Raw genomic sequence first — 17279 nt, forward strand, 5'->3', positions numbered from 1 at the left:
GCCTAGATTAAATTAATTGAATAAGCCTCTTAACCATATTATTAGAGAACAAATTAGGAAAACACTCACCAAACTTTGGTAAGTTTCCACTAGTTTTGACTCCTCATTATATCATCAAGTTAATTATACTTTCCGATTTCTTGTTAATATAATTTTGATTTTATTTAAAATCTAATAAATAAAAATATCCTTAATGATCTGGGCATTTTCCTTTGGGCCGGAAGGGCTGTTATGTGGGCGTACAACTCTTCCTAGGTTGTATTCAATCACGAAGATACAAAAATAACTTGAGATAATCTCTAAAAAAATTAGTATTAAGAAAACATTTTAGATCATATTTTCTAAATTAATTTTAACATATACCATTATATATAGTTTTTACTTGTAATCTTGTAATTACCTTTGAAGGGGAAAAAATCTAAAGTATTTTTTATTTAGTAAAAAGATCAATATTTTCCCAATAATACAACTTGCGTCAAAAATGAAAATAAATGGACAGAAAAGAAGATACTGTATAATAGTAATTGTGAAATATTTTAGAATCACAATATTGTTGGCTGACCGGTGAAGCCCACACTTAACGATGTGTTGCCTACTAAAGACTAACTCTCACTTATAGAATAAGAGAATTTATTCCAATTCTTAGTACACGTTTACAGTTACTATACACAAAGTTACAACTTAAATTTACACATTGTAATAATATTTTAAATTCCTTAAATAATTTTTTCTTGGTGACTAATTTAAGAAAATTAAACTAGTTTAAATATAATAACTAAACTACCATAATTAGTGTTAACGTAGCAAGAACATCAACAAGTTGACTCCGTGGCCCAATGGATAAGGCGCTGGTCTACGAAACCAGAGATTCTGGGTTCGATCCCCAGCGGAGTCGTACCCTTTTTTGGCTAAGAATATTTTATGTCACACATTTTTTTTCTCATGAAAGTGAAACAATTTAAGTTTGATCGAGAACTTATTTATGGGATCTTCAAATTTTTAGAGCGTGAATCATACTTTTTTATTTCATGCAACTTTTTAACAACGAAAATCGGCTATGGATATTCTGTGCTGTATTTATGAGGCGTATTTTATTTTTAGAAGTCAAACATTTTAAGTTTGATTGAGAATTTACTCACGGACTCTTCAAATTTTCAAAATGAAATTTATATATATATATGTAAACTATGTTAAAAGTACTATAAGTTAGAATAATTGATAATTCAAAATACTTAAAAGATATTTAAAAATTTTACAGTAAAAAATAGACTTATTTGAATCTTGAAATTTAAAATGTGTCAAATGAATTGAAACAGATGAAAGTAATTTTTTGCACTTCTATTATTTTTGTTTGGTACACAACATGCCATAGAGAAATGTCTAATACATTTATTTTCTAAGTGGAAAAAAAAGAGAGTATATAAATATCATATATACTCTAATAATAGTACAATATATTTTAAAGTAGATCAAGTGCTATTGGGATTTCATAGGGGATCCATTCATTTCCATGTAGAAAATTTCGAACAGTAAAATTAGTAACATCATACTCTGAAAGTATTTTTTCCCATTTCACTCTTCTATCCATATTAGCTCCTGGTCCTCTGTTATTATACTCACCAAAATATATATCTTCTGTATTCCCATTCCATTCAACCCAACCTTCTGGATCAATGTAATCATCTAGGTAACTCGAAATCACGATCGCTCGCGAGTGATTCTTCCAAGGCCTTCCCAGGAACACCCGTACCTACATAGCGACAGAGTCAGAAATTTATTAGTAATATATATAAGGGAACTCGAAAAAATGCAATAGCATATATCGGATTTAGTCATGTGACTTGCAATATATTTTGTAGAATCTCCCCTTATGTATATCAAAGGGGGTTTGATAAATAAAACTATGTATAACAAAATGAATATGTTATAACCCTATTGTGCATTATTATAATTAAAAAAATAAATTAATATTTCACTTGAAATACTCCTCCACCAAGTATTTCAATATCTTACTAGAATTCAATATTTGCAAGTAAAAAAGACAAAACTTCAACTCACAAAATGTCAATTTTTGCAAGTGAAATCACAAACAAACACCCCTGACTAAAAATTTAACATCTTAAAATGTTATATTTTAAATGAGACGATCACACAATTTAACTGATATTACCTTAGGTTCTTGCTCGCGCACCTCTTGTGTAACATTTATCGTGCAACCTTGAAGGACAATAGCAGTATCTTCATGTTTACGTTTTCTTCCTTGGGCAATTATTGTCACTTCATTTTGATTATCTTCAGGTTTTCTAACATATATACTACAATTTTGAAGAATGACTTTTGCATTACCAAATATAAAGTCCACCGTACCATACACTTCACAATCTCTGAAAAATTGTACACCTTTTTTTACGTAAAGTGTATCTTGATAACCATCGAACTTGCATCGATAAAATGCAACGTTATCAGCTGAAATACTCATCGCGACCGCTTGATGCATCGATGCTCCAGCAGTATTTTGAATTGTAATGTCTTGTGCTACGAATCCATGGCCATGTATATCTATTTTGAACCAACAGCGAAAAAAATTATTGTATCAATTTTACCTAAAAAGGATGTATATTTTGGTATACAATTGTGTATATTGTTGGTATACCTAGCTAGCGTCTATAATCAATTCTGATGGATGAGCAAACAAAAAATGAAAAATCCTAGTGTAAAAGAGAAGAATTTTACGTAAACATGTTACTTACCTATAAGATAGTTGTAGAATAACAAGATAGGCAACTTATGGTAAATTAAAATATATGAGTAACGTAAGAGATCTTTAAATTGTAGTAAGTTTTAGAATTTGATTGGACAAAAAAACAATTATTCCAAACGATTGTGTATTTAACTTTTTCAACAAAAAAAAGTAATTAACTTTTTCTTCTTTCTCCATCATTCAAAATGAAAGGAAAAGTCTCAAAGTAGACCCTCATCTTTGGGTGAAGACTCAGTTATTTTTGAATTTTCACATGGAACATTAATAGTCTCTTATGTTTGTAATATTAATGTACTTTTGGTCCTCCTTCAAAATTTTGCATATTTTTTAACATTAATTTTATTCAAAATTTATGTATAAAATGTTTAATCGTCATTTTATATATTTAATAGAAATAATAATTTCATGTGAGAGATTGTGAGAAGATAAACACCTTATTTTGTTTAGTTGAAATCGTTTTGCACGTAAAGTCGAGAGGTTCATCCCGACAATTTCACGTACAATAGTACAAATTTCTCTTTTAAGCAGTAAATATTTTTAATTTAGCTGCAGTAATATTTACACGAAACAAAATAAGGTGTTCTTCTTCTCACATTCTCCCACATAGAGTTATCATTTCTATTAAATATATTAAAAGACGATGGGACATTCCTTACATAAAATTATGAACAAAATTAATGTAAAAATAGGCAAAAATTTAGTGGAGGATTAAAAGTGCATCAATATTACAAACATGAGGATTATTAATGCTCCATGTGAAAATTTAAGGACGACTTTGAATCTTAACCTAAAGATGAGGATCTATTTTGGACATTCTTTCGATAATTATCGACTTTAAAATTGAAAAATATTCTAAGGAATATATAAAATATGTTAGATAACTATTCAATTGTAATATTTGTAATCTTGAAAATAAGACAGAAAGATTACTAACCTACAGTAGCAGTCTCATTTGTTTTGAATCCTGTGCCATTGCTTTTACATCCACTAATAATGGTACGGTCCATTCCTTCACCAATAAAGTTTATATTTGTCTTATTTTTATGAACAAAAACATATTCATTATATATCCCTTCTTTAATCTGTATGGTGTATCTCCTATCACTGTTATTTGGAGCAGCTTGCAATGCTTCTGATATGGACATGAAACTTCCACTTCCATCTAGAGCAACTATAGCATCGAAAATCATCGACGACGACGAAGGTGGAGGAGGAAGAGGAAGAGGAAGAGGAGGAGGAGGAGGAGGTTGGCTCTCTAAACCCCAAAATAGTGTTGATAATAAAGCTAATAAACCAAGTGTCATCTCTTTTCTTTGAATATATATATATATATATATGTAGATGTAATATTTTCCTTGTATCTCCTTCATGCAAAAACACCAAAAAAGAAAAACATCTTATGAGAAAGTATAAAAGAAATGTTAATATAGGAAATCTTAATTAGTTAGTTGAATTTATTTTTTCCTTTAAATATCTATTCGATTTTGACATGTAAATTTGTTCATATTTTGAAATTCTGATATTTTCTTAAACGAAATATTAAAATCTATGACCAGATAAGAGCTAAGTAATTCAGTTATTTGACTATAAATATTTATTTACTTGTTGAGAGTTCGATTCAATCGCCTTCCCCTCCCAATTTAATTTCAATAAACTAATAATGTTCCCAAAAAAGAAAAATGAGAAGAAAGAAGAGTTGTTTTATAACTTTTATAATTTATTTCCAAATTATTAATTAGCTCACTTAATAAAAGATAACAAGTAATTATTCATAGCTAATGAGAATATTAGTTATATATATTTTATTTTAGTATTATCCTTATTCATGGTACTTTAGAAATTTAAATTTAACTAGTATTAATTAGCTTTCAAAATAGATAAGAATCTATATATATATATATATAAGTTCAATCCCAAAAGAAAAATAACCTAATTAATTAAGTGTTAAACTTACTTAACGCCTTAATTTAGTAATTAGGAAAGAATAAAGTTACCTGGGAATTGTGGATCATTATCTCTTACTCTCCAAAATCTGATATCCTGGACAATTACATAGAATTACCTGTGTGTATATATATATCTGGAGAAAATTAATACAAGTATTCAACAATTAAGTAACATTTTTAGCATGGCTAATTAATTTGCTCTTACTTAATTTAAGAATATATTTATTCATGAAACTTAACTAATTAAACCATCAGTTACCCTACAGGAAAATGGAAACGGATACTGATATATGTTGCACTTTAAGATAATATGCTTTTATGAAAGCTAAACAGATAATTAAATAAAATTAATTCATCTGTTTAATTAGAACTTTCTGAACTTCGTTAGGAACTTATGCATCAACTGATTGATGAGTTTGTAACTGTAGATAGTAAACTACTCGAGTCAAATTAATTTATGCACGTATAACTAAAGTCGTTTCGTTTTGGCATAATATATAAATGTATTTTTTAATTTAACATCATCTGATATTTATGTTTTGACTTCAGATGTATATAAATATGCACTTTAAGTTGCATAAAATTAAACAAATAGATACATATGTGATGCATAGCAAATTGTGTCCTACTTAGAGTCCTATGTATATTGTGTCACGTAGAACATATATACATATGTCTACTTATTTAATTCCATACAAATTTAAATATTTATCTGTACACAACCAAAATTAAAGGACATATATACAAATTGAAATCAAATTAAAAGAATATATTTATGTATTTTATATTTATTTTTGGCATTCATATGTATCATTGACAAGTCGTTTTGGAAGATTGTTTAATCTTAGTCTAAGAGGTTATCATAGCTCTCCTTAAGATGTAACTTGTGTTTGGATAATTGGATGTGATCTTATTTATATTGTATCAAAATAAATTTTTGTGGTAATAAATTAATATATATTGTAATTATCTATAAAAACAATGCATGTTAAAAAAATTAATATGATTTTTAGTGCAGTAAATCAAAATGATTTTTAGCGCCGTTATATAACAAGATTGCCGCTTCATATATTTTTTAGAGTCAATTACTAGTGACTATTATGTTTTAGTACTTTTTATAAATACTGTTAAATTCTATAACGATATTAAATCTAATGACAATTAACTAATGTCAATAAGAACTTTAATACTCTTTGTTAGTATGCATACTATTTGAGAAATATTATCTAAGTACACAACTTATTTTACCATATTCTCTAAAAGTCTCTATCATTTGAAAAAAATTAGAAAATGTCTATTGATCTCTCCTATTCTACTTTACTTGATGTATCGGGACACATGTAATGTATCGGAACGTTGAGAGATGTATTTAAAACCTAGACGCGATGTATCAGGACTTTGAGCGATGATCCAAAATTGAAACATGATGTATCAGGACATTTTAGGATGTATCCAGATTTCACCAAATTTAAGAAATTTTTGTTTTCGGAAAAAGAATATGCATATGATGTAATTCGCTCTTAACACTGTATGATTTGTGTAAAATTCTCATAAAAGAAAATTATATAAATACACAATTTAAGGTATCATAATCTCTAAATTTCTCTATTAGGTAATGTATCATTTGTCTCCGAGAAGGGATTTTTGTAATTTATTTAAATGATAAAGAAATTTTAGAGATAATGATAAAAATAAGATTTGTATTTAATTAATTTTTTCTTTTTATATAGTTCAAATGCTTCGCTACATTCTTATCATGTACTTTTAAGGGAACTTTTGCATATAACCATTCAAAATAACTTAATTATATTTCATAGTTATAGTTTGCTAATTACGATTCGTAGCTACGTGTTAGGGGAGGATAGACGTGAGAGAGATCGGGACAAGGAGGAGAGAGGTGATCGAGAGAGAGAATAGAGAGGAGAGAGATGAATTGTGTATGTATATCGATCAGATAATTACGTGTGTGTGTGTGTGTGTGTGTGTGTGTGTGTGTGTATATATATATATATATATATATATATATATATATATATATATATTGGATATACATATGTATGTGTATATCTGGCGAGCGAGATAGGGAGAGGGAGGAAAGATGAGAGCGATATTGGGAAAGGGAGAAGAGAGTCGAGAGAAGGAAGAGAATTAAGAGGGCGAACTGTATATGTATATCTACGAGATAATTATATATATGTAACTAGTATACATATATATTTTTAAATCTGGCGAGCGAGATTGGAATAAGGAGGAGTGAGTCAGCGAGATTGGGAGAGAGGAGAGAGACGAGCGAGTTTGAGAAAGAGAGGAGAGAGGCGAGTGAGATATGACAGAGAGTGGAGAGAGACTAATTGTATTTGTATTTCTGTCATATAATTGTATATATATATTTGTATAATTTGTATTTGTATATGTATAAAAAAGGAGAGACGCAAGAGAGAGAAAGAGAGGAGAGAGACAACGTAATTATAATTAAAATTAAGCTGCGACCCATAATTATCAGACGATAGCTATGTTAAGCAATTAACTAATATATTTTTACTTATCCGTATAATTTTCTAGATACTTTAAATTTTTTTTATTTTAGTCGGCCCAAAAGACATAATTATACTCTAATGTTTTCATATCCCGATTTGTTTGTTTGTTTTTTTTTAATTTAAATTTTGTTGTTCTCCATCTTTTTGTGGAGTTCGTAGACTTGTTTAATTCTAAGAAAATATTAGTATTGTTGAAAAGTCTAGCACAACTTACACTAATTATCGTCATAAATAATATTTAGTGTTAACTTTTTTCCTTGTTCCTCAACAATTCTATCATGCTTAATTCTATCATCCTTAATTCTCCACTAATTCTATCATGCTTAATTCTCCACTAATTATTATATTGTTCCTTTGGGTCTCCATCCACTGCCCCCATTTGACTCTCTTTAGCCGAGAAAAAATGTGAATCTAGAATTCGAATTTTATAATTTTCTATAGAGATTTAAATTAATATATAATATAATTAAGTTTACACTAAAATAGGTTTAATAAAAATTTTAATACATACAAAATTTATAAAAAATTACTAAACTTCCCTGAACCAGTAATATAATGATAAAATTGGGATGTATATAAGGGAAGGGGCATAATATAAAATTAAATAAGGAAGGATGCACCTATATTATAACTTAAAAAATGAAAAGTGAGCTTATATTTTGTATATTGTTTGTGTTTACATTGTTGTTGTTGTATCGTTTGAGTAAATATTATTTTACACTATTAAATTATTCAAATGAAATTCATAAACCTTTTTTAAAAATAAAAGATATACAGTTAAATTATAAAAATAAAAGGCTAAATTATTTATCACCCCTCTAAACTTGAAGCTTTTTATTTGGTGTATACTTAAATTATATTTTTTTTAATTACCCTCTCAAATTTATTTATTCCACTATCACGTACACCTATTTGTCTGCTGCTCCTAGTGTGACTAAACACGCGCGTCAGTTGACAAAAATAGTGATGATGTGGATTTCCACCTGGATAAATAATAGCCACCTAGATAAATTAAAATGGCAAAAAAAATAAGTATTATATTCCAACTCCTTTCTCGGTCGTCGTCAATCTCCACCACTAACCACCGTATCTCCTTTTCTCATCTCTCTTTCCGATGCAAAATCAATTCTTCACTCTAACCTCCTTTCCGCTGCAAAACAACACGATTTTTTACAGCTCACATAACACTTCATCTCCTCTCACCTTGCTCAATCAGCTGAATCGAAATCCTTATCTATTTTCAATGATGAGAAACAAATTTGCTACCCGAAGAACTGGCCCTTGGGCTTCGATAATGATGTCGACGACGACGGTGATGTCTTCTGCGGCCGGTCAATACTAAAAAAATAGAGATTTTACATTTTTTTTACTGTTGTAGCTTTATGACGTGGCAAAAAATCACTCCATCATGCGCCTAGTAGAGTGTGATTTCAATTTCTACTCTAGGTGGACAGAAAAGGTGCACGCGTTGGATGAATAAACAAGTTCAGAGGGGTAATTCAAACAAAATAAAGTTTATGTGTACACCGAATAAAAAACTTCAAGTTCAGGAGAATAATAAATACTTTTGCTAAAATAAAATTTATTATCTACTATAATTAAAAAAAATTGTTCGGTAGCGAATTAAAGTTACACTAGTAAACATAGAAATACATTATAAAAAAATTTATATATTATTTTATGTAAAAATTAATTATTCATGTATTAATTATTTCAACTTATAAAATAATATATAAATTTACTTATAATTTATACTTTTATTATAGTTATATAAATTATTAAATTACGAATTAAATAATGTATTAATTTTATACTAAATTCACGGCCAAACCAACTACCAAACATGCTTCCTAGTAATATCGATATTCTGAGCAACAGAATAAATGCATCCAAATTTATAGTCATCACATAATGTTTACTTCTTTTTAACGGAAACATGTGGGATTTGTCATCACATGCTCTGTCCATTCCCCTACCAAACATATCTTTTATAGGCATTTTATTTTATGTGATCCAAGTTATATATCAAGTCATGATAAAAATGACAAGAATCTAAAAATTATTTGTTTTTATTAAAATTAAGATATTTGAATGTAAATACACATCTGAATATTAAAATATGACATTAAGGTATCAGAATTTAAATGTGCATCTGAATATTAAGATATAGTTTCTAGGTCTAAACATTGATTTATTAAGATTGGTTGTTTTTAATATCGAGTATATGCATAATTTCTTTATTTTAAAAATTAGGAATTAAGCACTATATCAATAAAATTTATAATCCAAACCCAAGATAATTTTTTTCAAAAAGTTGTTTCAAGAACAAGATTATAACTTATTGAAAAAAATGATTTATTTGTTTTTTAAAACAATTTTTTTCTCAAGAAACAGTGATAACTTCTTTCGAAGAAGTTTTGACAACAAACGAATTATTGTGACAAAAAAGATTTCTTCATAAATATCAATTCACCCAAGAATATTGTATATATTAAAAATATTAGATAAATATTTGTAAAAGATTATGAAAAGTTACTTATTCAAAAGAAAAAAAAGGTATTTGATTAGAAAAGGAGAGGAAGAAGCTTGAAACTTGCTCAAAGATAAGCAAAGAAGAAAATAATTTGTTTATGAAAGAATTATATCTATTATTTTAAGGATTCTTAATAGATTTTCCTTTGGCAAAGGATATTCCAGTCACCATATATGAAAATAATATACAACTCAATTGAAAGGAGGATACAATCAAAGGAATCGGATAAAATATATTTCACTAAAAGTCTTTCAGTACTAAAAAAAGGTCAAAAAGAGACCTAGAAAAGAGACCTCACGAGGTCTCTTTTCGAAAAAAAGAGACCGAAAAAGAGACCTCAACGCTAGGTCAGTAAAATGCAGGTCACTTTTTTACAGACACCTCATGAGGTCGCCAAACGGAGACTTCACGAGGTCACCAACAAATTATCTGATTTTTTTACAAAAAAGAGACCTCATGAGGTCACTATTGTATTATTTAATTTAATTTTATATTTTTTATATAGAGACCTCATGAGATCACAATTTTATTATATTATTTAATTTTATATTTTAATAAAGAGACCTCATTAGGTCGCTAAGATATTATTTTATTTTATTTTATATTATTTTAAAGTAGAGACCTCATGAGGTCTCTGTTCTGCATTTATTTTTGGAGACCTCGTAAGGTCTCCATAATGAAATTTACGAAAAATATAATGCAGAATAGAGACCTCATGAGGTCTCTTTTCTGCATTTATAAAATATAAAATGTTAATTAGAGACCTGATGAGGTCTCTATTATGAAGTAGCTGAAAAAATTAATACAAATTGGAGACCTCATGAGGTCTCTTTTCTGCATTTATAAAATAGAAAATGGTAATTAGAGACCTCATGAGGTCTCTATTATGAAATATCTGGAAAAATTAATGCAAAAAAGAGACCTTATGAGGTCTCTATTATGATTTTATCTGGAAAATTAATGCAAAAAAGAAACCTCATGAGGTCTCTTTTTCTGGTAAAAAACTGGCAGAAAATTATTATTTCTGCGGCTTCTCATCACCTGTCATTTTAATTCAGTACCCAAATCAAACTCAAAGAGCTTCAAAAACTCAATTGAAGCAATACATTGACTAAATATTCTCTTATCAACTCAATTGCAACTCACTTCAAAATAATTATATATTAAACAAAAACCATGATATCCATAAGTTATATAATACATTCCAACGTTATCATGTATTCACAAAACAAATAATTCTCATCACAAAATTATAAAGTTAACAAAATGATCCATAAGTTAACTATCACAAGTCTAAACTACACTAATGTGGTAGTGTGTTTGCCACATAAATATTTAAAAAGTAAGAAATTAGCATCAATTAAATATAAATTTATTTAATAATAATATTATTATGAAAATATTATAAGGCTTACGTAATCTTGAAACCACTTTGAGAAATTCTCAAATACTCTTTCATTGCCATATAAATGCACAAAGTAACTGTCAAAGAAGATGGATGTTGAGTTAATTGTTTTGTCTTGTAATTACATATTTTAGTGAGAAAAAAAACTTATTCAACAAATGGTTTAACTTGTGGGCAATTCAATAAAACATGTGTAGATGCAGACTGCAACTCAATGGCACTAAGATTCCTCCTTGTGCGTTTTTTTGAACCTTTGCCTGGTTGATTGAAGATTGATAGTGGCTTCATAGTCTCACCACCATCGTCATGGCAATTGGGTCTATTTTGAAAGCATGACACACTTCTTTTAAAGTAATAAGAACCAAAATTAGTTATCTCCCTACCAAGATGGAATTGAACCATTGAGCCTTCAACTCTATGATTTTGTTTCATGCAACCGTTTAGACTTTCCAATAGTCCTACATTATACATTGTTATCATTGATTTAAACAACATATTAATATAAAAATATTAATAGTTAAATATTTACATCTCAAAAGGATACATCCATCTATATTGAACCGGACCTCCAAGGCGTGCTTCATGCACTAGATGTACAGGAAGATGCTCCATCACATCGAAAAATCCAGGTGGAAGAATCTTCTCCAACTTATTCGTAATTACAGGAATATTCTGATCCATCTGAACTAGGTTGTCTTTCCTTAACGTATTAGAACACAAGTCCTTGAAGAACAAACTGATTTCAGTCATAGGTTTCTAAATTCTATCAGGCAAGCCACTAAATGCAACGGGGAGTAATGTTTCCATGAAGACATGACAATCATGACTTTTCATACAATGTAATTTTCCATGCTCCATATCAACACATTTTTCTAAATTTGAAGCATGTCCAGCAGGCATCTTAAGTTGCTCGACCCATTCACAAATTTTACGCTTTTGATCCCTTGTAAATGAATAACTAGTCTTAGGCTTGAAGAACTTGTTGTTCTGTTTCTCTTGCAACCATAACTCTTTTCGCCTGCAATATTCAGGTAAGTCCATTCTAGCTTTAACACTATCTTTTGTCTTGCCAGTGATATCCATTACTGTGTTAAATAAATTATCAAAGTAATTTTTTTAAATATGCATGACATCAAGATTATGTCGAAGAAGATTGTCCTTCCAATACGGTAACTCCCAGAATATGCTTTGTTTTGTCCAGTTATGTGCAACACCATGTTTTGTCCAGTTATGTGCAACACCATATCCATCAAATTTATAGGGTTGTTCTTTTGCGACCTTTGGAAAGTTTTGAACCCTCTCCCAAACTTGTTCTCCAGTTAAGATTGGAGGAGGATAGCCTTGTTCAACAGAATTCTTTCTGAATCCATTTTTCATACTACTAAACTCATGATCTATTGGCAAGAACTGTCGATGACAGTCAAACCAAGAATTTTTACGACCATGTTTCAAAGTGAATGATTTAGTATTTTCCATACAATAAGGACAAGCTAACTTTCCCGCTGTCATCCACCCTGACAACATTTCATATGCTGGAAAATCATTAATAGTCTACATTAAGGCAGCCCGCAAATTAAAATTCTGCTTAAGAGACACATCATATGTTTCAACCCCTTGAACCCACAATTGTTTCAACTCATCAATCAAAGGTTGCAAGTATACATCAATCAATACTTTTGGATTCCGAGGGCCAGGAATGACACAATTGAGAAATATATATGGACTGGTCATACACATCTCGGGTGGAAGATTATATGGTGTTACAAATACAGGCCAACAAGAATATGGTGCAGCAGAAACAGAATGTGGCGTGAATCCATCTGAACATAAACCCAATCAAATGTTACGTGGTTCAGCTGCAAATTGTGGATATGTTCTATCAAAATGCTTCCAAGCCTCTCCATCGATGGATGACACATAACTCCAGGTGGTCTTCTATATTCATGGTGCCATCTCATATGAGGAGCAGATCTATTAGACGCATACAACCTCTTTAACCTTGGTATAAGAGGTAAGTAATGCATTGCCTTAATAGGAACTTTCTTCCCACTAGCTGTCTGTTTATAACGACATTTTCCACAAAACTTACACGATTCTAGATCAATATCATCCTTATAGTATAACATGCAACCATTTTCACAACAATGAATTCTCATCGATGACATTCCTAACTTTGATACCAACCTTTTTGCCTTATAGAAATTATCAGGTATCTCTAGATTTGGGTCAACTAAATCATGAATAAGGTCAATCACAGAGTCCATTGCCCCTTGAGGAACACTCCAATCTGATTTGATACTTCATAATCTAACCGCAATAGACAACTGTGAGTGTGGACTCCCCTCATATAAAGGCCGACTAGCAGATTCCAATTGTTCAAAGAAAATTTTACATTCAACATTAGGAGCTTCTTCACCTTGATTAGCAAAATCAAAATCAGAATGCACACCAAAAGCATCTTGAACCATGTCATCAATTCTATAATTTTGTGCATTAGAATTCACATTGCTACTACTTTCACCATGAACATAATGTTGGAATACATCAAAGTTATTATCAATTTCTCCATGACTAGTCCACACAGTGTATTCTTTTTTAAACCCATTTCGATAGATATGAAGCTCAACAACATCTGGTTTTTCATAATTCAAACATTGACATTTATTACATGGACTCTAATGTCTTTACATACTCCACAAAACCAATGACACCTTCTACAAATTCAGGTCTTAGCCCCATTCGACCAAAATTAGTCATATTATACATCCAACTACGATCCATCTACATAAGAATCATAAATTAAATTTGTCAAGCACTAACACAATAGTTACAAATTTAACTTATTAACCAACTTAACAAATTTCTAAGTCTAATTAGTCTAGTTTTAACTAAATTCTAATACTATAGTAACAAGTTTAACTTATTAACTAACTTAACAAATTTCTAAGTTCAATTAGTTTAGTTTAACTTAATACTAACACGATAGTTACAAACTTAACAAATAATTATTTCTAAAATTTAAAGCTAAGTGTCAACACTAGATGGACACAAATTGATTTTCAAAGAAAATCAATTTTGTCATCAATAGGATCAACTAGTGTTGAAACTTATGCTTAACAAATAATTATTTCTAAAATTTAAAGCTAAGTGTCAACACTAGATGGACACAAATTGATTTTCAAAAGAAAATCAATTTTGTCATCAATAGGATCAACTAGTGTTGGTTCTTGAGCTTAACAAATAATTATTTCTAAATTTAAAGCTAAGTGTCAACACTAGATGGACACAAATTAATTTTCAAAGAAAATCAATTTTGTCATCAATAGGATCAACTAGTGTTGGTACTTATGCTTAAACAAATAATTTTGTGATATTTGGTTCTCATTTGTAGTATATTATGACTTATAATTATGTAGATTAATATTAGGGATTGGGGAATTGTTGTTGATTCATGTTCACATCTCTATTATATGTATATCATTCTACATCTAACTATTATTATATGTATATGATTAGACATCTCATAATGTTTATTTAATTTAGAGTAAATGAGTCATCCCAACTCTTATTAATTGAAAAAAAAACAATCTCCAAATCTGATTCTTCTAAGAAAATTGCAGTTAGTCCAAGGCACTCTAACTAGGAATTTTAGTCAGCTTATAAAACTCTTTTTATAGTTATTCCTGGTTTCTTCATTCTTGACATGAACAATCTCCCAATCTCCGTTAAATGGGATAAATATGATTTCTTCCAATTGGAAGTGGTTTCTTTCAGCTGATCGATCTGATTCATGAAAGTTTTCCTTGAATGATCTTAGAGGATCATGATCAAGGTGATATCCACTCACAAACTAGTATACTGTGAGGAACAGATGGGGATTATGCTTAGATTAGATCTATGGTACTCGTCCAAAAAAAGGAATGAAATAGAAAAACTGGTAAGATAAAGCTAGGAGTGCTACAACCTGTCTCTTGCAAAGGTTTCTAATTTTCTTTATATCTGGTAGCTGAATATGAAAGCTCCTGAATGTCTAAGACAAACGATCTTCAATGCTAATAGCAACTGTGCTATGGAAGTTATATTCAAAGAAATTCATGCCTTCAACATCTTGTAGCAATATTAAATTACCTATGATTGAAGTTAGAGAGTTGGGTTCAACTATTGAGGTTATTTTAGTTAGTTTCAATACACATTTAGTTTCAATAACCAAAAATAAATAAATTTACCTGGAGATGGAGGCGCTGCTGAGGCGACTGCAACTGGCGGCGGCTGGCGAGCTGGCGGCGCGAGACCTGGCGGCGGAGCGAGAGGGTCGACAAAGAGAGAAAGAGAGAGGCGGTCGACGATCGACGACGAGAAAGAGAGACGCGGTCGACGATCGACGACGAGAAAGAGAGAGGCGCGCGGTCGACGAGGTCAGTGAGAAAGAGAGAGAGGCGCGCGGTCGACGAGGTCAGTGAGAAAGAGAGAGAGGCGCGCAGTCGATTAAAAAAATTAAGAGAGAGGGAAGAAAGAGCTATTTTAATTTTGGCTAGGTTTTTGGTTTTGTCTAAGAGACCTCATGAGGTCTCTAACTTTTTAAATATTTAATTAAATTAAATTATTATTTTTAATTTAATTTAATAGTTAAAAAATTAGAGACCTCATGAGGTCTCCAATTTTATGAGAATTAGATTAAAAATTTAAAATTTTTAAATAAGTTAGGTAAAAAAAAAAATTATTCATTAAATTGACCTCATGAGGTCTCTCCTACATTAAAAAAAAATTAAAAGATATTAATTTAAATAGCGACCTCATGAGGTCTCTTATTATTGACCTATTTTTGAGGTCTCCATTTCTAGGTCTCTTTTTGGCCTTTTTTTAGTAGTGTTTTTCACACACGATCTTCAACAAAATGGTGAGATATACGTTCAAAGACTCATTAAAGTGATAATCTTGAAAACTTATTCAACTAAGGATTGCCAACATCAATTTTGAGAAGTTGTGATATAAGATTTGAATGCATCGTCTTCGAAATATCAAGTAAAGTTTTTATGAGGGGAGAAAAATACGTATTGTACTCTTTTTCTTAATTATGGTTTTATCCCAATTGGGGTTTTTGATACACTCAAACTTACTTCTCAAATAAGAAGTAAAGCGGTCGTGTCAAGTAAATAACCCAACTAGTGAGGTTGGGATAATTCCCACGAGAAAAATAGTTTAGACTTAACTTCAATCTATTATTACTATTGTTCAGTCAATTACTTCCTTGGAAAGCAAAAATGATAAAAGGGGGGTTTTCTATTTTTAAATAAATGAAAATAACTAGCGAAATTGAAGGAGACAACTAACAGCTTCAAATGTTGGAGTTTAATCAATTAATAAAAGTAACTAGGGTTTACGTGTTCCCCACAGGTTCATAACTTGATAATTCTAACTATAACAATTCTTTCATAGTATCTTGCATGCAAAGTGATAAGTTATGTATTTCTAAATCCTTGGTCCGGCATCTAGAAAATTTCACTCCGCACCTTGGTCCGGCTACGTGTGTTGCTATACTAACCCTTATTTTTACCTCATATTAAGCATCGTATTCGATATTTGACTAAGTTATTACCTTGTACCAATCAATACTAGCCTATTAGATAGTATACACTAAATCTATGTTAATAATTCTTTTCCTATTATCTACCTCCTTGGTCCGGCAAGTAGCATTAAGGCGAGTTCTAACGTTGGGCATCCGTTAAAAAGACTTCTAAGCGAAAGAATTATCAATACATGCAAGACACTATTCTAGAATTGTTATTTTAGTTAGGTTTTACCTCATTATTCGCCTATGTTTCCCACAACCCTAGTTATAGAGTTTAGTTACTCATAGTCATAATCACAATATTCAAATATATGATATACGAATTCATTCAATTACTTCAATGAGAAAGAGTAAAATCCGAAAGTTCACTTGATCAATCAGCAAAAGTCACCAACAATCAATTACAAAAGTCTCAAAATATTCAAGAATCTCAAAGTAATCAAGAATCTCACAAAGAATCTAAAAAATAATCAAGAGTCTAAAAATAATCAAGGGTCTAACCTCAAAAACGAGGTTTTTCGAACTATT

General features: G+C 30.0%; 1 protein-coding gene and 1 non-coding gene across 2 annotated transcripts; one reads left to right on the forward strand and one right to left on the reverse strand.

Annotated features, from left to right (window-relative positions):
* The first annotated feature begins 822 nt into the window (after positions 1 to 822).
* On the forward strand, positions 823 to 895 carry TRNAR-ACG (transfer RNA arginine (anticodon ACG)). The gene has a single exon. It is a non-coding gene; the product is annotated as a tRNA-Arg (tRNA).
* Positions 896 to 1335: 440 nt separating this feature from the next.
* LOC101253971 (pectinesterase-like) lies at positions 1336 to 4142 on the reverse strand. Its single transcript, XM_004233936.5, has 3 exons — positions 3696 to 4142; positions 2171 to 2559; positions 1336 to 1750 (listed from the first exon to the last, which is right to left on the reverse strand). Exons 1-3 carry the CDS (start codon positions 4129 to 4131, stop codon positions 1460 to 1462), a joined length of 1116 nt encoding a protein of 371 aa, XP_004233984.2. The 5' UTR covers positions 4132 to 4142; the 3' UTR covers positions 1336 to 1459.
* Positions 4143 to 17279: the final 13137 nt, after the last annotated feature.

Source organism: Solanum lycopersicum, chromosome 2 (assembly GCF_036512215.1).
Source record: "Solanum lycopersicum chromosome 2, SLM_r2.1".
NCBI lineage: Eukaryota > Viridiplantae > Streptophyta > Magnoliopsida > Solanales > Solanaceae > Solanum > Solanum lycopersicum.

What these genes read in the sequence shown, in the direction of transcription:
- LOC101253971 (XM_004233936.5), bottom strand. Translation starts at nt 4,131, where the DNA reads ATGAAGGAGATACAAGGAAAATATTACATCTACATATATATATATATA. An exon ending in AAATGAGACTGCTACTGTAG is followed by an intron (nt 2,560 to 3,695) that starts GTTAGTAATCTT and finishes GGTTCAAAATAG; the next exon opens with ATATACATGGCCATGGATTC. An exon ending in TGCGCGAGCAAGAACCTAAG is followed by an intron (nt 1,751 to 2,170) that starts GTAATATCAGTT and finishes GTCGCTATGTAG; the next exon opens with GTACGGGTGTTCCTGGGAAG.